The 21571-nt window shown below is 43.5% G+C and overlaps 2 protein-coding genes across 4 annotated transcripts; both read left to right on the forward strand.

Moving 5' to 3' along the window:
- Window positions 1-957: 957 nt before the first annotated feature.
- Window positions 958-11020, forward strand: pnpt1 (polyribonucleotide nucleotidyltransferase 1). 2 transcript variants are annotated; one of them, XM_027028187.3, is made up of 28 exons: window positions 959-1181; window positions 1315-1375; window positions 1842-1916; window positions 2043-2148; window positions 2318-2367; window positions 2457-2520; window positions 2614-2661; window positions 2754-2867; window positions 3212-3398; window positions 3695-3746; window positions 3832-3889; window positions 4272-4368; window positions 4665-4767; window positions 4871-4941; window positions 5232-5268; window positions 5341-5407; window positions 5489-5578; window positions 5726-5779; window positions 6071-6180; window positions 6307-6378; window positions 6459-6522; window positions 6612-6695; window positions 6805-6888; window positions 8099-8205; window positions 8341-8396; window positions 8506-8584; window positions 8755-8802; window positions 9091-11020. In XM_027028187.3, the coding sequence occupies exons 1-28, from the start codon at window positions 1063-1065 to the stop codon at window positions 9241-9243; spliced, it is 2310 nt and encodes a 769-aa protein (XP_026883988.3). In that variant the 5' UTR covers window positions 959-1062; the 3' UTR covers window positions 9244-11020. The 2 variants fall into 2 exon arrangements, 1 of the variants encoding a protein (XP_026883988.3); XR_014123868.1 differs by lacking the exon at window positions 9091-11020 and having other exon boundaries at window positions 958-1181; window positions 8099-8209.
- A 1780-nt stretch (window positions 11021-12800) lies between these two features.
- On the forward strand, window positions 12801-21231 carry ppp4r3b (protein phosphatase 4, regulatory subunit 3B). 2 transcript variants are annotated; one of them, XM_027028186.3, is made up of 16 exons: window positions 12801-13244; window positions 14810-14865; window positions 14981-15079; window positions 15422-16045; window positions 16732-16809; window positions 16925-17041; window positions 17375-17494; window positions 17726-17857; window positions 18302-18398; window positions 18516-18557; window positions 18702-18860; window positions 19302-19471; window positions 19563-19702; window positions 19797-19945; window positions 20120-20235; window positions 20320-21231. In XM_027028186.3, exons 1-16 carry the CDS (start codon window positions 13103-13105, stop codon window positions 20431-20433), a joined length of 2355 nt encoding a protein of 784 aa, XP_026883987.2. In that variant the 5' UTR covers window positions 12801-13102; the 3' UTR covers window positions 20434-21231. The 2 variants fall into 2 exon arrangements, with proteins under 2 accessions (XP_026883987.2, XP_026883986.2); XM_027028185.3 differs by having other exon boundaries at window positions 12802-13244; window positions 20039-20235.
- Window positions 21232-21571: the final 340 nt, after the last annotated feature.

Genomic DNA, 21571 nt, shown 5'->3' on the forward strand with positions numbered 1-21571 from the left:
TGTCACTTTTGACATTAGCTGATGTGTGTGGGTTGGGGCAAAATCATTTTAAAAAGAGTGCAACCCTTATCAAACTATATTCATTCTAATCTTAAACTATACTATATTTAGTAATGTCTGAGATCTATGAATTTTGAAAGCAAAAAATTTAATAAATACATTGCAGCATTGCAAGTTAAAAATAAACTATTTTATTCAACGTTATTTTTGATTTATCATTAGTTTGCTCGAATGAACGTTTCCAATATAGATTTGTTGTTTTTGGTACTGCAACAGCAGGTGTCAAATGTTCCCTGCATTTGTGAACCTAAACAAACGGTTATTTGGCTAATTTTTATAATGAGGTGTGAAATAAATATTGGTTTGGGACTGCAAACACAGGACGACCTGAAGAGCCCAGTAGCGCCCTCGTGTGGACAATTCATGCTAAACGCGAGTGGGTAGGTGAGCGAATTAAAATCAATGCCCATGAGGTGCTCAGCATCTAAAAAGCAGCCTACAGCACCTACGTCGTGTAGATTATTGTAAAGCAGCGGCATTCAAATGTGGACCTCGAATCCAAATCCGGTTATGAATTTTGCAATTCCTGGTAGTTGATGAAATGATTAGTGCAACTGTTTAGGCATTTAGTGGTCACTCCTGACTCCTGGATAGAGGAATAGTGTGAATGCCACTGCTGTAGAGTATGTCCGTAACATTACCAGCAATAGTTATGTTCTCCCAAATAAATGATTATGAATTTACATTATCTTTATAATGTATAATGGAGATGTTAACTCATCTTTAAATTTTTTCTTTAATAAATAAATCGTACAAACTGGAAAACCGATGCCAAAATAAACCATATAACGTGTGCGCTTGTACGGGACTAACACACGTGTTCTGTGATGAGGGGGTAGGAACCCTGTATCGTGTTCAGTGCAGAGCCGAGCTACGTGCCGCAGACGCACGCCAGCCGTCCAATCAGCATTGTTGACGCAAAACGATGGCAGCTCCCCGTTAATCCCGCGTTGAAGTGTCCAGACCTCTTTACTGAAGAGGTTCTTCTGCTTTCTCTCAAACATGACGCCTTTCCTCCGAATCAGCTCCGCATTGCGTGGAGGGAGTATACGTTATTGCCATCGAAGCGTCTGGGCTAGTCATGGGACAGAGAGGAGAGTAGGGATTGATTTAGGAGGAAGGTAAGACGTTTAAACGTAGCTAAGCTAAACTAGCCCAGGGTGAGGTGGGTGCATGGCATTCACACCATGACCCCCCCAAGAATAATTGAATATTGTCTCTGACTTATTTATGCTTTTGGTTGTTTTCCCCAAGGAAAATTGAAATATCAACAGGGAAGCTCGCCAGATTTGCTGATGGGTGTTCTGTCGTGCAGGTAAGATGATTTACAAAGTGCGAACTTGGGGGGTGTTTTTGTGCTTTTATATAATCATTATTTCTATTTTTCCATTATGATTTCCATTACAGTGGCAGCACAGGAAATCACAGCAATGGACTCATAAAAAAGTTTAAACATGAGTAGTTCAGACAGGGCATTAATGTGGTATTAATCCAGCAGCACAGTGTTGTACAATTTTTCCAGTAATACCATATAAACACAAACATTATTATGATTCAACTTGTCATTAGCAAGCATTTCATGAGTTGGATTAGCATGGAAAATACTAAATGTATTAAATGGCTCATGTATTATTTTGAAACCAATAGAAACCACATTCTTCACCTCTCTTGAGTAGCACCCTCTCTCACACTAGAACAGCTATGCTTCTGTTAGGCTCCTCCTCCTGAGCAAATGATCCCTTTACTCATGTGCTGTGCGCACCTTGTATCTTAATTTGTAGCTCGGGGAGACCTCCGTGATGGTCACGACCGTGAGCAAGACAAAACCGTCCCCGTCATCCTTCCTGCCACTCGTGGTGAGTTGTGGTACCTCCCTCGTCCTGGTGGGACACACGGGTGGCTCGTTGTAGTTAATGTAACCGTCTCAGTCCTCTCCTAAGATGAGGCGTTTTCATGGACTCTACCTCTCATCCTGTAAACAGGTTGACTACAGGCAAAAAGCAGCGGCTGCCGGCAGAATCCCCACCAACTACCTGCGGCGTGAGATGGGCACCACAGACTTTGAGATCCTCACCAGCAGACTCATAGGTCAGAACGGAACGTGGCCTGTCGCGACATGCGGTGCCAACCTGTTTGGCGATAGCGTATGAAATTTAGATCATGTCTGATTCTGGTACAGATGATAAAGAGTAAAATAAAGTCGTACATGGACACACGCGCACTACTCTGCCTCACGGCTTAACCTGTTTGCTCTCAGACCGCTCTATCAGACCGCTCTTTCCTGATGGGTATTTCTACGAGACGCAGGTACGGTGCTTTGCCATTTAACCCTTTATACTGCCTGTATCCAGCTGGTACTTAAACCTGACTTCAGCTCTTCTCTCTTGATCAAAAAGGTTCTGTGCAACATATTGGCTGTCGATGGCGTGCATGATCCAGATGTGCTCGCCATCAATGGAGGTATGGTCGCTCCTCCTGCATTTAATTGTTTGCATTCTAGATGTGATTCAGATCTACGGCTAATGTGGTAATTGCGCTTTTCTTCTGTCTCAGCATCAGCTGCCCTTGCCTTGTCTGACATTCCTTGGAATGGGCCAGTTGGTATGTCACCGGCTTTATCTGCGTAACATTAAATAAAGTGTGTGTGTTTACTTTAAGAGAATGCATTCAGCATTGCTCCTGTTGCCGTGCAGGTGCGGTGCGTGTTGGCCTCGTGGACGGAGAGTTTGTCATAAATCCGACCCGGAAGGAGATGAGCTCTAGCACTCTGAACCTAGTGGTTGCTGGAGCTCCTTCCAGCCAAGTGGGTGAGTGTGGCGCTGACTGCTGATCCCGGCAGGGCAGTAGATTTTAGTTGTTCTTTGAGGCCAAAGCAACAGCTGGCGATGAAGTGTAACAGACCCTTCAGACATTTTCTTTACAATCTACATTCTCATTATTCTCCATGTTTGTTGCTGAAACCTTTGCACTTTTATTACATTTTTCTTTTTCCAGAATAGTTCCTTTACTAGTGTTTGATGTGTATTAAACTCCAGCAGTTCATATCTTAAAACTGAGTCACGGGCTGTTGCTCTGCAATTGAAGATTTAGAGACTGCACAAGTCATAGTATCTGAGATGTTCTGAGATGTTCCTGGTTTGGCGTGTGGCAGTGATGATGGAGGCCTCCGCTGAGAACGTGCTCCAGCAGGACTTCTGCCATGCTGTCAAACTGGGCTTGAAGCACACGCAGCAGATCATCCAGGCTGTCCAGCAGCTGGCCCGGGAACAGAAGGTGGTTAAACGCACACCGCCCAAACTCTTCACCGCCTCCCAGGAGATGGTGGACTACGTTCGACAGTAAGAGTTGCTGTTTTTTCTTTTTTTTTCAAATCGCAACAATTTTGCCATGGCTGGTATATTTCATGGCAGGAGAGCTGGCAAGAAAGCATCCATCCTTGATGAGCATGCATGCATGTTGTGCTCTGTGATAGCACGTCCATTGACTGCACATGGCACAGCTGGGGCCCAAACCGGAGTTCCAGTACGGGATGCATTTATGTAATATTTCTGATAGTCACTGTCATGTGTGTCCTATTAATTCCATCCACAGTATATGTTATCATATGTGGTAATGCATTATGTTATACTTGCAGATTGGCCAGTGATGAGATCTATAGTGTCTTTACAGACCTTTCACATGACAAGGTAATTCCATAGTATAATGCTATTATTCTCCACATCATTTCCTGCTATTGCATGTATGTGATCGGATGTGAATGTGAATCTCCAGATTTCTAGAGATGAAGCTATAAAGAAGATACGACTCGTGTCTGAGGAGAAAATTAAAGGTAATGTCTCTTCTTTAAACAACTGTTTTAATAATTCTGCTCCATTTTCTCTCATTTCATACAGAGGTTCCCAACTGTAGTGGAACTTCAGCTGAAAGCCCGTCTCTATAACTTCTCAAACTGCTAAATGTGTTGTACAGAAATATTGATGGCTGATCATGTATATTAATGAAGGGAGGGGGATACTGCTCTCTGAGCTTGTATATTAATGAGGGGAGGTACTGCTCTCTTTCCTATCCAATGAGAACACTGCCATTTGTGTTCCTAAAAACTGGTTTATCCACCATTTACTGAGCAAAACGGTGTTAAGGAGCAGTGCATGTATCCCTGTAATATAGCATTGAAGACGTCCTGTTGGCCATCACCTAACTGTTCTTTATAGAAAGGTTTCCTGAAGCAGAACCATTTGAAGTGATGGAGGCCTTCAATGCGGTGTCCAAACACATTTTCCGTAATTTAACTCTCAGTGAATATAGAAGGTAAGATGATTCTTGTCTCTTTAAGATGTAAAGGCGTTCACACATGACCCGCGTATGAGTTTGCCTGTTCTGTTTTCCCTCCTCATCTACATATTTTGTTTTACATCCTGCGCAGTCTTTTATCATAGTCTTGTTTTTCCATGGGTACAGTTTCAGTCTTGGGCCCCTAGGGGGAGTGTGAGTCCTCTGGGGTTTAATTCTCTGTTCACGTAATGCTAGTGGTTTGTGGACCATGGCCACCGCGGTGTCTAGTGCTTTTTAAACGGACCTTACAGTCTCGTTCTGTGCTCTGTAAGGTGTGATGGCAGGGATCTGACCTCTTTACGAGACATTTCATGTGCGGTGGACGTGTTCAAGCCGCTGCACGGCTCCGCCCTCTTCCAGAGGGGTCAAACACAGGTAGGGACACAGAGTTGCCAGGGCATACAGGTCTGCCTGTTAATACAGTCCACATTATATTGTCCTTCATTACTGTTTTTATCTGTTTTGTTTACTTTTATAGGTGCTCTGCTCTGTAACGTTTGACTCCCTGGAGTCCAGTGTAAAACCAGATCTTATAACTACAGCTCTATGGTAAATCTTTACATTTTCATTATCCTTATAGGACAAGCTATTTTTTTTTTTTTTACTGAACAGAAAGTTTACATCAGGAGTGAAAGGTGGGCAGAAACAGGACTCACTGAGCGGGGCTCAGGGGTGCTGGATTACTATTGCAGCAACACATCATCTGTAGGGTAAAGCTAGCCTGTCTCACGGTGGTCTAGTCCTAGCTGACATTCAAAGAGCAGAGAGAACAATGCAAACATGACTAATGCCCATTATTACGACTTGTTAACGGTTGTCTTGTAATTTATCTTTAATAGTGGGGTAAAAGACAAGAATTTCATGCTTCACTATGAGGTGAGTATTCATATATTTTAAGTACAGTAATGCTGTGAGATCTGTATAATGTTGCTATGCTCCCTCTCTCAGTTCCCACCCTATGCAACCAATGAGGTTGGGAAGATGGGTGGTTTGAATAGAAGAGAGCTTGGGCATGGTGAGTGGCACTGGTTAGAAGTGTCTTATCCAGTATGTTGTGTGATGCGCCCCTCTAACCTCTGTGTTTCTGTGTGATTAGGGGCCCTGGCAGAAAAAGCCTTAAGACCTGTGGTTCCCAAAGATTTTCCCTTCACAATACGGGTGACCTCAGAGGTGCTAGAGTCCAACGGTGCGTCTTCTGAGGAAATGTCCCCAACACTACTGTCTTTGGATAAATATATATTTTGACGCACGTCTTAACATTTTATAACACGCCCGTCCTGTGCGTGAGCCGATAAACGCAGCTCCTCATCGTGCAGCATGCGTCGTTTTACAGGGTCGTCGTCCATGGCGTCGGCCTGTGGGGGGAGCCTGGCCCTCATGGATGCAGGTATGACACTTACCACATGTTTTTATACATGCATAAATTATTCTTTATTATCTAGTATGTTGTATGATTCTTCCAAATCCCTGTCTGTGTAATGTCCTTGAGTTTCTAAACAGGAGCTTGAAAATGTTGTTGTTGTTATTGTTGTTATTATTATTACCATCAAAGCAAGTACAGCTAGTTCCATTAGTCACATCTGTGGGAGCAAACACGTTTGTCTTAAGCTTTGTTGCAGATCCTGATTAACAATAAAGTTGAACTAAATACTTATGAGTATTGAAATTTGTTTTTTAGGTGTGCCAATTTCTTCACCAGTGGCTGGTGTTGCGATTGGTTTAATAACCAAACCCAATCCTGAAAAAGCATCTGATATCCAGGACTACAGACTGTTAACTGACATTTTGGTAAATATACTGACTTTTTGCTCTGACTTAAAATACTTTTGTTATGCATCCTCTTAATGTGCAGAATATTTAATGTTTTATCATTTGGTGTTAGAATTGCAGTGTATTTTGGTATTTGTGGAATAGGGAATTGAAGATTACAATGGAGACATGGACTTTAAGATGGCGGGAACAAACAAGGGCATCACTGCGTTACAGGTACTGCGGATGATGGTAGGTGAAGACTGCTTTGTAGAGTGAAAGTCTGTTGACGGGCAGCGTGTGTTTCTTTCCCTCAGGCTGATGTGAAGATCCCAGGGCTCCCCTTAAAAATTGTAATGGAAGCTATACAGCAGGCAACAGGTACAGCAGGATCAGATTGTGACATGTTGTTCTGGTTTAGCAGGATGTGTTGCACATCTATTCACATCTTCCTTATACTTTTCTTTCAGTGGCCAAGAAAGAAATTCTGGGCATCATGAATAAGACCATCTCCAAGCCCAGGGTCTCCAGGAAAGAGCATGGTCCACTTGTTGGTAATGGCAGGCAACTTGTGGATATTTGCTGTGATCTTTGTTTTTGTTTGTTTGTTTATTTACACTTCAGTATTTTCTTCTTTCAACATAAATTAATTTTTGCCCATAGAGAATGTTCGAGTGCCCATCTCCAGGAGAGCCCGGTTTGTTGGTCCCGGGGGTTATAATCTCCGCCGGTTACAAGCCCAGACAGGTGAGATTTAGCCTTAACATCTGGAACTTGTGTAACCGCTTTGTTATAGTTCAAGTTCAAGTTTGGTTTATTCATCACATACATAGTCATACACAGTATAACTCGTAGTGAAATGGTGGAGAGTGCTCTGTCCAAACTGAGGAACAGAGAACAGGGGTGCGTAGAGAAATATAGTGACCTACCTTAGACCTACTACGTTTGTTACAGGTCAGTTTCTGACCACAGCAGCACTACAAGACCAGCCATTATTTGAGTGATGGACCATTTTAAACCCAGCATGGTTGTTTATGGCCAGTGTGGTATGGTTGTGGCCATTTAACTGAAAAAAATGATTTTTTTATACATGTCTAAGGCTCTAATGGGGTGAGTGGCCCACCACACAAAAATATCCAGACAGCAAAGATCCTGTGCCTGAAAATGTTACCTGGGATGAAGGACCAGAGATGGGATGTAGACTAAACCTGTAGTCCTACAAAGTACAACATTGCAATGTCTGTGTATAAGGTGAATGTATATTGGTGACAAATAATTTACAGCTAACCTACTAAAACTTACCCCTAATAGACATATAAAACAATATATAAAATACAATAATAGACATGAACAAACCAAATAAAAACCAAATATTTATACCAAATACCAAACCAAAGGAGAAAATGGTGCTATGGGCTGTCTCAGGTAATATTAGTGACAGGAAATAGAATTCCATGTCGCTGACCTGTTTTCTATTAACATGGTTCACTGATCAAACACAGCATAGCTTGTCCTCTCTGTACTTTGTCCTCTCTTAGTCACTGAAGAAACGCTGATGCTTTTATAGAATTGTGTCCTTTTTATACCATTATAGGCTTGAAGGAAATGTCAGTGAAGATCTTCGTTTAGTTGTCCATACAGGCCTTGTAATGTTTGTTTACACAGTGTTTAATAGGCTTAAGGATTATAGTTCCTATTACCTTAAAATGAACTACCCCCTGGAGTGAAGGAGGATTTGAAACGCAAAACGATACCAAGGCGTATAAAATCGGGCACATTTTGACTTCCCCACTCGCCCCAAAAATTGTTCGATAATTAAAGTCCATTTTATGGTACTTCAGCGCAAACACAAATCCTGCAGCCACTTACCAACATTATTCGTTACTTCAGTGGGAGGTTTTCTTTGACAGGAGGTGGCTGGAGGTTCATTCTCGGTCGTTCTCCTTGTGTCTAACAGGTGTGACAATAAGCCAAGTAGACGAGGAGACCTTCTCAGTTTTTGCCCCGACCCCCAGTGCCATGAACGAAGCCCAGGAGTTCATCGCTGAAGTCTGCAAGGATGACGTGTGTCAGAACACTGGTTTTAAATCATTTGATGCACTGCCAAAGCAGATATGGGTTGTTTTTCTGTTAACAAAGATTGCCAGTTGGAGATGAACAAAAGCACATTACTTAAGAATCTTTCGCTTTCCTCTGCAGCAGGAGCAACAGCTTGAGTTTGGCGCTGTATACACAGCGACCATCATAGAAATACGGTACAGCTGGAACATCTTTATGACTTACTTGGCTGTCCCATTTGTTACAGTGGCATTTGGTGTTTAGTATTGATGGTTGCCGTGTTGTCTGTCTTGTATAATTGCACAGAGACATAGGCGTTATGGTCAAGCTCTACCCCAACATGAGCGCCGTGTTGCTACACAACTCCCAGCTCGATCACAAACGGGTAAGGCCGCCATCGACCCTGGGATATAAGGTGGTCATCCAGAACCAATGAACTCGTCTGTGTCTGTTGTTGCACTGAGTGCTTGGTTACACAGATGCATTGGGAGCCTTTTTAGGATTAATCAGTGAGATTAGAGCCGACAGGTGACGGACGTTATTATGTTTCACCAGATCAAACACCCCACTGCTCTTGGACTAGAAGTTGGACAACAGCTCCAGGTATGCACTCACTCTCCCAGAGATCCTTCAGCACACGTATGCGATGATGTATATATGAAGGGTTTCCGTGTTTTTACGACAACTGCCGGAGGTGTAAAAAGCATCTTTACAGACGTTGTTTGCTCCTGGAATACAGTAGTTATCAAGATTTTAAATGACAGTAAGTGGTACGGTGCCGTAAAAGCATAATGACTCGGTAAATACCCCACATTGTTTCCTTCCACTATAAGCCAGCTGCAAAGCTGAGTGGTGAGTCCCTGGGTGTTGACCAGTACCTGCTTTCCACAGGTGAAATATTTTGGACGTGATCCAACGGATGGCAGGATGAGACTGTCGCGTAAGGTGCTGCTGTCTCCTGCAGCCACATTAGTGAAGACCCTGAGCGAGAAGAACAGTATCACTATGGGAACAGTGGACGACCAGTCATCTACTTTATCTTAACTTATGAACTGTTCAGCACTTGTTGAGAACTCTCTCACTTTTTTTTTTTAAAATTTTTTTAAAGGCACTCTCAATTTTGTGTGCACGTGCGCAAAAACATGTATCTACCCACCCATGTTGGGGAACAATGCTTGTTGTATGGCATTGATTGATTGTGTTTTATGTTTTGTTAAAAAAAAAAACAACAACAACAAACCTTTTGCAGGAAAAAAAATTAGTCTTGTATTACATAATTCATTTGAATGTACTATAATGCAGGTACTGTAGTTAGGATAGTTTTTCTACTCCTACGAAGGCTGTCTGTCCTCTCTGGGTTAAGGCCCAGAGCAATACTCATCCATACTACTATCAGTTTATAATTCCCTTTGATAATACCTGAGCCATAAAAACATCCCCTGGGACGCGTCGGTGGTACTGGCAATAAAAAAAGATAACAGCGGCCACTTCTGCATGGCCTCCTGGCAACTTGAACACTTAAAAAAGCCCAGCTTGTACCCAGAGAGCCCAAGGATCTTGTCACAAGGTGGATCTTGGAGCAAAAATACCACTTCACCATCTGACACCATGCTGGATGCTTACAGGGTATTGCTGATGCCTTATCTTGTCACCTATGAACTACCAAAGAATGATGGCTTTCTTCTTGCGGTGTGCATTGTACTAAGGTGACAGAAGTACCACTACTGCTGTCCTCGCTCCCAGTAACACCAGAATTAACAGTGGGAGCTGTGGGGAATTCCACAATGCCCAAGAGTAGGAAACGGAACTCTCCTGAGCACACAAATGGCTCCAAGCAGGACAGATGTGATACATTTACAGCATTTAGCTGATGATTTGATCCAAAATGACTTACAGCTATGACTGAACTCAATTCAAGCATCTGAGGGTTGCTGAGAGGGTTGCTCAAGGGCCCAACGGTGGGAAACTTGGTGATGGTTGGATTTGCAGCAGCAACCTTCTGTTTACTAGTCAAGTACTTTAATCACTGAGCTATGATTCCGCATAGGCCTGCTGCTAAGCTGCTTTGTGCAGATTGGGACAGCCTCAGGATGCACAATGGACTGCTGTACCATGTGTGGGGAAAAGACGGCACCTGGGCAATGTATGGAAACTGCTCCTGGGGCACTGTGGAATAGGCAACGACACCAATGGATCTACAGGCCAGGCAACGGGTGACATTCAGGTGTCGACTGGGTTCACTATCCCTTCTGATGTTTGGCCAAGAGCTCAAGGAACTTGTCCTTGGCTGTCTGCTAGAATTGTAGAAGGACAGTGTGCCCAGAGCAGGGTACACCAAAGAGCTCTGCCAGTGTACTATGCCACTCCATCATCAGAGTCACAGTGTATGTGGTGTGGTTACTTGCTTCCAATTCCCCCATTAAGTTTAATTCCTTTTCGCCTTGTTCTGTGTGTCTTTTTCACACGGTTGGATAGATGTGAGTATTGTAGAGGTTGACAGCTGACCTGCATGCAGAAGACTGGGCTTCAATCCCTGTGGAGCCTGAGGCAGGAGTTACTACGAATGCCAATAAGAGTGCTTTGGGCAAGACTCTTAAAGCTATAGTTTGCTTGTCTCTGAAACATGAGCTGCATGTAGACTAATGAGGTCTGTGTTGAATGTTGTGAAACCGAGACAATTTGCTATTGTTATTCAATTGAAAGGCAATGAGGGGAACTATGGAGTAAAACGGTGCCAAATGCCCAGCCAGTTGCAGACCTCAGCCATGACTGCCAAAACAAAGAAAGGTTGCTCTGTGAATAAAATAACTGCTGTCTGCTATAGATTCTTAGTGGCAAGCTATCATCACATGCTATGCAGATTTTAATGCAGCAAAAAGCAGGATATGGAAGAAATACAATCGGCAGAAGTGACATGATCCATGCTTACTGGCAAATCTGCATGGTCGGCTAGTAGAACAAATGAACCAACTGCTAACTACCGGCTCCCATCTGGGCTGGCTAACAGAAAGTGGGTCGGTACTGGTCATAAAGGTCCACACCAAGGGCCAAGCACCATTCAACTACAGAACAATAACCACAATATGGATGCCTCTATCAGGAATACTAGCCACCATGCTGCAAGTACATGAGCACATACAGGGGATTGGTAACAACACCAGGGACTCCAAGCACCACCTACTGACAGATTGAGCAGTCTACCAGGATTTTAAGACCAGACAGACAAACACATGTGTTGCCTAGTTTGACTACAAGAAAGCGTACGACCCAATGCCACACACCAGGATACCTTAATTTCCAGCTTTGTATAAAGTTAATAAGACAATAAGGACTTTATGCAGAAGTCAGTAGAACATTGGAGGACAACACTAGAAGCAAACTTGAAGACAATTGCCCAGGTGACCATAAAGTGCGGTATATACAAAGGAAATGCTCCATAAGTGTGGTATATACCAAGGAGATGATCCATGAAATGTGATATATAATAAGGAGATGCCCTGTCAACACTGCTGTTCTGCACAGCCCTAAATCCCCTCAGTCAGATTAACAATAAGAGTGGGTATGGATACAGATTCAGGAGCAGAACTACCATCAGTTAGGGAAAATGACATTGACTCATTGATCCACCTGACCAGGGTCTACAGCAAGGACATAGGAATGTCATTTGAGCTGGAGAAATGATAGTAAAAAGAGGAAACGTGATCAGGACAGATGGAATTAAACTTCCACATGGCTGTAAAACAAACGAAGGATAGCTACATGTACCTAGGTATTCTCCAATCACACAGGAGCCATGAGGCAGAAATGAGAAGTGCAACAACACCCATATACACTTCATAGGGTAAGGCAGGTCTTCAAAAACCAGTTGAATAAGAGCAAAGACATAAACATGTATGCTCTTCTAGTCATCAAATACCGAGCAGGCGCAATATTCTGACCCAGAGAAGAAATGGAAGCTGCCAACATCAAGAACAGGAAACTCCTCACAGCGCACTGGGAATATATAAACTGGTCTCTCTTCCTACAAATTCAGAAACACTTTGAAATGATGAATGACCTCTATCATGAAACATCTGGTTTCTCTGGAAACCCCGTGTACCAAGTGGCTGGCATAGTTTACAGGAACATCTGTGATGAATACAGACTGGAAGTTCCTGAAAGTGTGACATACCCTGAGAAGTGACTGAGCTAAGATCTTGTGAACAGATCCAGACTTACAAAATGGTAATGGCTAGCCTACTGGACAAAGTAGTGATGGACAAACAGCAGAAGATGACCATAGTAATAGATGTATTATTATTATTATTATTACTATTATTGTTGTTGTTTATTATTGTTGTTATTATTATTGTCCTGTTTTATAACAGTTCTGAAAGAAAAAAAGTATTTTTCATGTTAACCTAAAAGCTAAAACTATATCCTATCTGGTAAGAAAGGGCTATAGCTATCAAGCTGCAGACAAAAAATAAAACAACTTTCCCCACACTTTTCAGTTCGCTTATGGGAAACCTCCCAATCCCTCCAATCCCACTCGGCTACCGTAGCCCCTCACGGGAGACCCCGCGGCGGAAAAGCACTCTGACTGACGTCGCGGAGAAAAAGACACAAGCTCGGATTTCAAGATGGCGGTCGTTGGACGTTAGCGACGCGGCCGTCGGCGATCTAGTTAGCCCGGCTGTATCCCCCCCCCCAAAAAAAGACGTTGCTGGCTGGGCAGTGGCGCGTTTCGTTTTGCTTTTTGTGCTGTGTGTGAGGAGCGAGGGATCCCCCGCGCCGAGCGCACGCAAAACCGCACATTGTTACCGCGCTTGGATCATGCGGTTAGTAACGAAGTTTGAAGCCAGAGGTTAAGGAACACGCACCCCGCGAGGACTGGCGAAGCCGCTCCTCGTTCGCCGCCACCATGTCGGATACTAGACGGCGTGTCAAGGTTTACACGCTCAACGAGGACCGGCAGTGGGACGACAGAGGAACGGGACACGTTTCGTCAACCTATGTCGAAAGGTTAAAGGGAATATCTCTGCTGGTTCGGGCGGAGTCCGACGGTGAGGTTTGCGAACGATGCTAACGATGCTAACTGGCGGCGCTCGCGCGTCGAGACCGTTAGCCAGCTCGCTCGAGCCGTGGTGGAGTTTGTTGTCCTCTAGCTCTGATCTTTCCGTCTGAATATAAGGATAGAAACGCATTTACATTTCTTTGTCGGTTTCAGATGGTAGTTAGGTAGCTTGCTTGGCTTTGTTGACGCCAGTTAATCAGCTGTGCTAGCTGGTTTTGGGGTTGAGTTTAAAGGCGCTGGTTTACACACACACACACACACACACACACACACACACACACACACACACACACACACACACACACACACACACACAGGTAGCTAGCGTTAGCCTAGCAACACTAGGACAACAGAACTAGAGGACTAGATGGACTTCGATGCTTCTGTAACTTCAGTGTGGCCTCGATGGAAAAGGCTTGCTGCCTGTGTTGCCAGGGAAGGGATATTGGGCCGGTTGTGCCCAGAGCGAAGCTTAATGGTCCAGAATAACGAAGTCGAGTAAAACGTTTCGTGGCCAGGGCAGGTGTGCTAGCTAGCTGTTAGCTAACCTAAGCCACTGTTTGAGCAGCTGGCTAACTAACGCTAGCGAGCGATCCTGGAAAGGCAAAAGCGTCCAGACGGATGTGCGTTTGGCTTTCCGTTTTCAGTCCGTTAGCTTGCTATGCTGTGTTGGTTAGCTGCGCGGTTTGTTGACTACGTTTACGTTGCGCTTGTTTTGTAGTTAGCTATCTTAGCTGACCGTCAGGGCTTGGAAAACGGACAGATGTTGATGCTCGACGGTCTCAGTGCCGTAGTGCGGTGGTTTAGGTTAACCTTAGAATAAATTTTAACACGTAGGAAGCTAACTAGTTAGCATAGCTACCCGAGCTAGTTTCGCTGTGTTGGGTACCTCCTGAGCTGTGTTGTCTTTTGTCATCTGGTCTAACCAATAACCAGTCGGTGTTTGTAACTCGGCACATACTGCATGGGGCCAACATGAAAGGCCGAGGGGCTGGATTGTTTTTAGCAAATGTTTTAAGGAATATTGCTGTACCAATTATGCGTCCCTTGATTGATTCGTGCGACCTTAGTTAATTTAGAACTATCTTACATTTTCTTTGGCTCGTTATACATACTGTTTTTGTCATTGGTCTAGTCTTGGACAGTTACGTTGTTAACATGTACATTTTTTACGTTAATTTGAATTTATTAGCGTAATCAGTTCCCAGTTATGCAGACTTGCCCAGCGAAGCCACATCCACGTGTAAATTTGTTTTTACCAGTAAATTAAATATTGCTGGCATGCTGCGATTCCACACTAGTAAGTCCAAGGTCAGTCTCGCCAAGAGATAGGAAATGGACTCAGTGGAACTTGCTCTTATGCCACTTATCACTATGCCATCAAAAGTTGTTTTGCTCATGCTTTGTATTTAATTTGTTCAATTGTTATGGAACAGTCCACTTGCTGCAGACTTTTAGTTGCTGCTGTTCTTGGAGCTGTGCATTCTTCTAAGTTATGTCTTTGTAATTGTTCATTGTTTGTAAAAACAATTTTTTTTTTTTTTTAAACTATAGGCTCACTTTTACTGGAGTCCAAAATCAATCCAAATACTGCATATCAAAAACAACAAGTGAGTGACATTTTTCCTCTCTTCTTACATTAATTTAGACAGATTAGATTAATTTAGTGCTGTCAGTTTTATTTGGTGTATTTCATCATGCCGTTTCTTATGTTTGTGTCCTCAGGATACCCTTATTGTTTGGTCTGAAGCAGAAAACTATGATCTTGCATTGAGTTTCCAGGAGAAGGCAGGTTGTGATGAAATCTGGGAAAAGATCTGTCAGGTAAACAGCTGGACATTATTTACTGCTACCTGGCACTGTTATGTTTTGTTTACAGTGGTTAGTGAAATGTACTTTTGTTATGCTCCAAAATGTCACGATTGCTTAGGTGCTAGTAGGGAATGATGATAATGGCATATTGTCACAATCTTTGATGTCATGAAGGACATTGCATAAGAGTTTAATTCACTAATTTAATACAGTCATGGTGGTGTTGGTTACAGGTGCTCTAATGTTCTTTAATGCAGTTGTTTAGTATTTGTATAGGTATTGGAAACCATGATGTGCAAAGTAATGTCTTCTGTGTCAGTTTATTCTAATTGCCTTATTTCCCACCCCTTCTAGGTGCAAGGCAAAGATCCATCTTTGGAGATCACTCAGGACCCCATTGATGAATCCGAGGAGGAGCGCTTTGAGGAGATGCCCGAGACCAGCCACCTGGTGGAGCTACCCGCCTGCGAGCTGGCTCGCCTGGAGGAGATAGCTGACCTGGTGACCTCGGTGCTCTCCTCACCCATCCGGCGGGAGAAGCTAGCACTGGCACTCATCAGCGAGGGCTACATCAAGAAGCTGCTGCAGCTCTTCCGCACCTGTGAGGACCTGGAAAATCGGGAAGGCCTCCACCACCTCTACGAGATTGTGCGTGGAGTGCTTTTCCTCAACAAGGCCACGCTCTTTGAAGTCATGTTCTCAGACGACTGCATCATGGACGTGGTGGGCTGCCTGGAGTATGACCCAGCTCTTGTCCAGCCCAAGAGGCACCGGGAGTTCCTCACGAAGACGGCCAAGTTCAAGGAGGTGATCCCCATCAGGGACTCAGAACTCAGGCAGAAGATTCACCAGACATACCGGGTGCAGTATATCCAGGACATCATCCTGCCCACGCCGTCGGTCTTCGAGGAGAACTTCCTCTCCACCCTGACATCGTTTATCTTTTTCAACAAGGTGGAGATAGTGAGCATGCTCCAGGTGGGTCTTCTCAACCACAGATAGAAGCAGTTATGTCTGTACCAATATTAATTCAGAGCAAAATGAGGAATGTAGATAACTCTGTGTACAAAAACTGACTAGTCATTGATGAACTTTCAGAGCAGAAAATCTTATGGCTGCTTCTCAGTTACAAGCACTTATTTCATGTGAAATAAGTGGTTATATGAAATGTTTGTCGCATGCTACTTTTCACACATTACTGCACACAGCTGTGACTTGGTCAAAAAAGACATGATTTTCAACACAAGTGACATTTTACATATTACATGTTGACATAATGCATGATGTGAATTGGGAAATAAACCAAGAATTTTCATATGCGGTGATATTAAGTGTATAACACTTCTTGGTGTGGTTTCAGGTTAGGACCATTATTAATTTTTCTTAATGAAAGAATGTGTAGAATGCAGTTTAATACAACATTTTTCTTGTTTAATGAGTCTGTGGGAGTGTGTGAAGTCTTAGCCCTGCCTTATTATTGACCATTTTCACTTGGCCTTCTTGCCGATCAGGTGCATGCCGCGTGATCACAATCCACTCATTTTTGCGCCGCCTTCTTAACTCTGAGAAATACTGGCCAAATGGTCATATTCCATTTTTTAATAACCTTAAAAATTTTCTGTGGAATTTATGGAATCACTTATGGAATCTTTTTTAAACGCCAGGAGGATGAGAAGTTCCTGACTGAAGTGTTTGCCCAGCTTACGGACGAGGCTACAGAAGATGCTAAAAGAAGGGAGCTGGTACTTGCACCACCGTCTTTCTCTGACTCTCATTACTTGAGACTTTAAATGCACTGTTACCGCAGTCTCAGTGGCTGTGCTGTTGTGTAATAGGGATCTTTCTTTCCCTCTGCAGGTCAACTTTTTCAAAGAGTTTTGTGCTTTTTCACAAACACTGCAACCCCAAAATAGAGATGCTTTTTTCAAGACATTAGCAAATCTAGGAATTCTTCCAGCGTTGGAAATCATTATGGTGAATTAAGTGCATTGTTTTTCATTTGATTTTTTTCTTTCTTCATTTTCCACTTGTTACCTCGTATCTTATTTCTCATAGAGAATGTTCTGATATTAATGTTAATTATTAACAAAATCATAGTTAACATTGTTTTGTATGAGTTCTACTCTGCCTAATTTGTAGAAACAGGTTACAGTATTTGTATTTTAACTAGATGTTTATTTGGGTTTCTTCTCATATTCCATACTGCATATCTCTACACAAAAGGCATTTCTGGTATCAGCCAAGCACTAGTTTGAGTTTGTGATTTGGAATGTGGTTAAATACGGAAATTCACAATTTTTTCTTCAGGGTATGGATGACCTCCAGGTGAGGGCAGCAGCCACAGATATCTTTTCATATCTGGTGGAGTTTAGTCCTTCTATGGTCAGAGAGTTTGTGATGCAGGAACCGCAGCAGGCTGATGATGATGTGAGTCGGGGCACTGCAGCACAACAGTACAATAATAGAGTAAATGCAGGGTTACACACGTGGTTCTGCAGATCACAAGTTAAGTTAAGTTAAAGCTGCACACATTTTACCAGTTATGGCATGTGGCTTGCAAAATCATATTTTAGCAGGTCTCAGTTCATTGTGGTTGTCTTCTGGTGAATTCCTAAGGATGAATTTTACAGATTTGTGTGCATGTGTGATGTCAATCAGGATGTGCTGCTGATAAACCTGGTGATAAAGCAGATGATCTGTGACTCTGACCCTGAGCTGGGTGGTGCGGTGCAGCTCATGGGCCTTCTGCGCACCCTCATCGACCCTGAGAATATGCTGGCCCCCACCAACGTAAGTCACTGGCACACCTTAAAGCATGGATGCTGCTTCTGCTGTGCAATGTGGAATAAATGAAGGCTTTTGCTTCCGTGGTTTCCATTTTTTGCATGTTCTAGTTGCCTTTAGCAGGAACAGACTCATGTCAGTTGTATTGTGTAGATAAGGCAGTGTTGTGATTACTGGCACCATGGTAACTACAATATACTGTTTACTACTCTGGATGTTTGGTGTGGGTATTGTTGGGAATCACAGAGAAGTCATCATGGCCAGGGGCCTTTACTTTCATGTATCTATACTATCCGTATGAGCTGTCAATCACTGAGATTCCATCATGGCTAGAAGTAATCATAGTAGCAGAATATAAATGTAATCAAAAGCTTGGAATGGGTTGGTATGTGTGTATGATTTTTTTAAAAATTGTTTTAATCATTTTATCTTTATTTCCTGCTCTACTAGAAAACTGAAAAGACTGAATTCCTTAGCTTTTTCTACAAGTACTGCATGCATGTACTCACTGCCCCACTGTTGGCCAACACAGCTGAGGAGAGGAAAGGTGAGCACTTTTATTAGACAGATAGCCCGCAGACCTGCATCTATAGGTACATATGTTAAATGTTTGTTAAATCACTTGTCATAAGGGTTACTACATTTTCTTGAATTTGGTCCATAGATTTACCAGAGGATTCTACAAAAGTCAACCCAGTTTGTCCAGGTAAGCATTGCTTGCTTTCATTGCACACATCCCATTGTTAGTAACATTGCTAGTTCTATGTTTAAGGAGACTCTCTTTTAAGATCAAGGCTTTCCCTATATTTTCCCAATATTTCCATATATTCTTTTTCTCCTGCTCCCTCAGATAATTTCCAGACAGCCCAGCTGCTGTCTCTAATACTGGAGCTGCTCACTTTCTGTGTGGAGCACCATACCTACCATATAAAGAACTACATAATGAATAAAGACCTACTGCGGAGAGTGCTGGTGCTCATGAACTCCAAGCACACCTTCCTGGCACTGTGTGAGTCTCAGGACTGAAGTTAGTCACGCTGGGTTGAACTTTTCATTGGGATAGCCGTGTACATTTCTGAGGATAACCAGTTTTGGCATGTTTGGTGAAGATCGTAGTTTGCAGTGGACAGCTGTTTAAGATGCAGTTTTTATGCAAAAGATTCTCTGCTGCATTCATGAGTGCAGCCTAGAAATGGCATTTGGTGGGATGGGACTCAATGACTTCCTCATCCGTCTGGTCTTCCTCCTATTCTTGGTTACAACTGTCACTTTTGTTTGTCAATTCAGCAAACTGTGGAATACTTTTCAAAGATTTAGATTAATTTGGTAATGTGTGCCTTTAGAGGCAGTGCAGAACAGACTTCTGCCTTTGATGGGAAAAGAGATTTTACACACTGTTTTGTGTAATGGGTTAATGGAGTATATTCTAACTGTTCTTATGCACGTGTAGGTGCCTTACGTTTCATGAGGAGGATAATAGGTTTGAAGGACGAATATTATAATCGTTACATCATTAAAGGGAACCTATTTGAACCGGTCATCAATGCCCTGTTGGACAATGGGACAAGGTATAATCTTCTCAACTCGGCCATCATTGAGCTCTTTGAGTTCATCAAAGTGGTAAGAACCTGAGAAAATCTCTTTTGTACACATTCGTGATTGATCTGTAAACATCAAAATCTTAAAATGATGCGTTTTTTCTCGTCTTCAGGAAGACATAAAATCGCTCATTGCTCACATAGTCGACAACTTCTACAAAGCACTTGAATCCATTGAATACGTCCAAACGTTCAAAGGCCTTAAGGGCCGCTATGAGCAGGAAAAGGCCAGACAGAGTCGATCTCTTACCAGGTCCGTCCAGAAAAGCTCAGCATCATCCTTCCAGTGTAATGTCTTTAGCTTTAGCTTGTTGGCTTTTAATTGAAACCCCACATCATGCCCATAGGTATCGTCGGGAGGCCCGGTCTCTGGAAGATGATGAAGAAATGTGGTTCAATGACGAGGAAGACGAGGACGACGCAGATGCAGGTGTGGAGAAGAGAGTCGAGGAAGACTTTCCAGAGAGCTATGGGAAGTTCATGGGGGCGAAAAAAGGTATTCCGTGCATTCTGCATATAGAATTCCCATCTTGGCTCTTCGTATAGGCTCCTCCCTCCCTCCTCACTTGTGTCTTTTGTCTCTTTGCAGTTAAAGACAGTGAGGACAAAGAAAACCTTCCAAAGCGGACCCCAAGCGGCAGCTTTAAGTTTACGTTCTCTCATTCTGCAGGGACCACCAACGGAAGCAGCAGCACCAGCAGCAAACCGGCGTCATCGGCCTCCCCTGCCGCACCCAATGGCTCCTCGGCCAAGGTGGCATCACTGCCAGCTGCACCCATGGTGAAGGTTGGTATGGCCTGTATGTAACACTGCAGTCTCCATTGTTGGACGGTTGTTTAAACGTTAAGTGACCTGCGTATCATTGGACAGGCGGGCCTGGTCGGCCTTGTGGACTACCCGGACGATGAAGACGAGGAGGACGAAGAAGAGGACGATGAGGAAGAGGAACTGTCGCCACGGAAACGGCCCCGCCTTGGATCGTAAACAACGGCCATGGTCCTCCGCTCCGGTCTCCCGTGGGGCCAGTGAGTCCTGGTCTTGGGGGCTTAAGGACCCAACCCAAAACCCCCTTTGCCCCAACCCCCCTTCCCCCCAGCTCTACCTCCTGCTCCCGCACAAACACCAGACTCGGGCATCAGAGGAGCTGACCCTTGCCACGGTCATCTGAACCCCTCCCCACCCACACCCTTTTGTGATCTAGTTGCATCAGATTGCACCAGCAAGGAGGCAGAACATCACCACGGCTGCACCTCCTCCAGCCCCGGGGCAGGGGTTTAACGCCAGAGCCAGTCAGCCTAGCAGGACTAGCCACTTAGTATTGGAAGCTTGATTGGCAGAGCCTAATGAGACATGCTTCTTTTTCTATCTTATTTTATTGTTGTGTTTTTTTCATCCAGGTTGGGTGGAGGCATCAAGGTTAAAGAAGGGGGACAAAGCAACAATAAAAGGAGCAGAACTCAGAAATCGTCAGTGTCCTTGACTTGAATTTTAATTTTCAGATGTTTGGAATCTTGTTTTCTTGAGTTTATTATGAGTAGTGTACAGCTGCTGTTTTTCTTTCCCTCTTTTTAATTCTTTGGCCCTTGAGTGATTATTTTTAATCAAAAAGGGGACAGCTATTCCTGCCAGTGTAAATTTTTCCCCCACATTTTTGGTGCGCATCAAGGTGGGATGATTGTTGACCCTTTTAAATTTTTTGATTTCACTGAAGAAATACAGAAGTTGTGATGCTGGTTTTAAAAGTATGTACTAAACTGCAGTAAAGTCATTTTTGCAGATGAATGGAGCATGTCTGAGGGTGTCTGTGTCATGTGATTGCGTTTATTTAGCCATAAGGAGTCCATGTCTGAAGGTCTGCCAACCCTGGGATTCCTCTTCCTTTTGGAAGGATGCAAGCTCTGCTCGTTGTCAGATGCGGCATGTCACCAGCATAGTGTGTTCCTAAAGTGTTAAATACTGTCAATATTAATGACCTTGAGCAGTATGTAGACATTGAGGTTGCCCTTTAGGTCTGGGGTGGTCTATCCTTGCTCGTGGTGATCCACAGTGTAGAACTCACATCTGGCCAAAATTTAGGACAACTGGTTCTAATGTTCAGCTACCCCTGAAGATCTCGACTGGG

Source organism: Electrophorus electricus, chromosome 5, assembly GCF_041902795.1.
Source record: "Electrophorus electricus isolate QZ-2024a chromosome 5, ASM4190279v1, whole genome shotgun sequence".
Lineage (NCBI taxonomy): Eukaryota > Metazoa > Chordata > Actinopteri > Gymnotiformes > Gymnotidae > Electrophorus > Electrophorus electricus.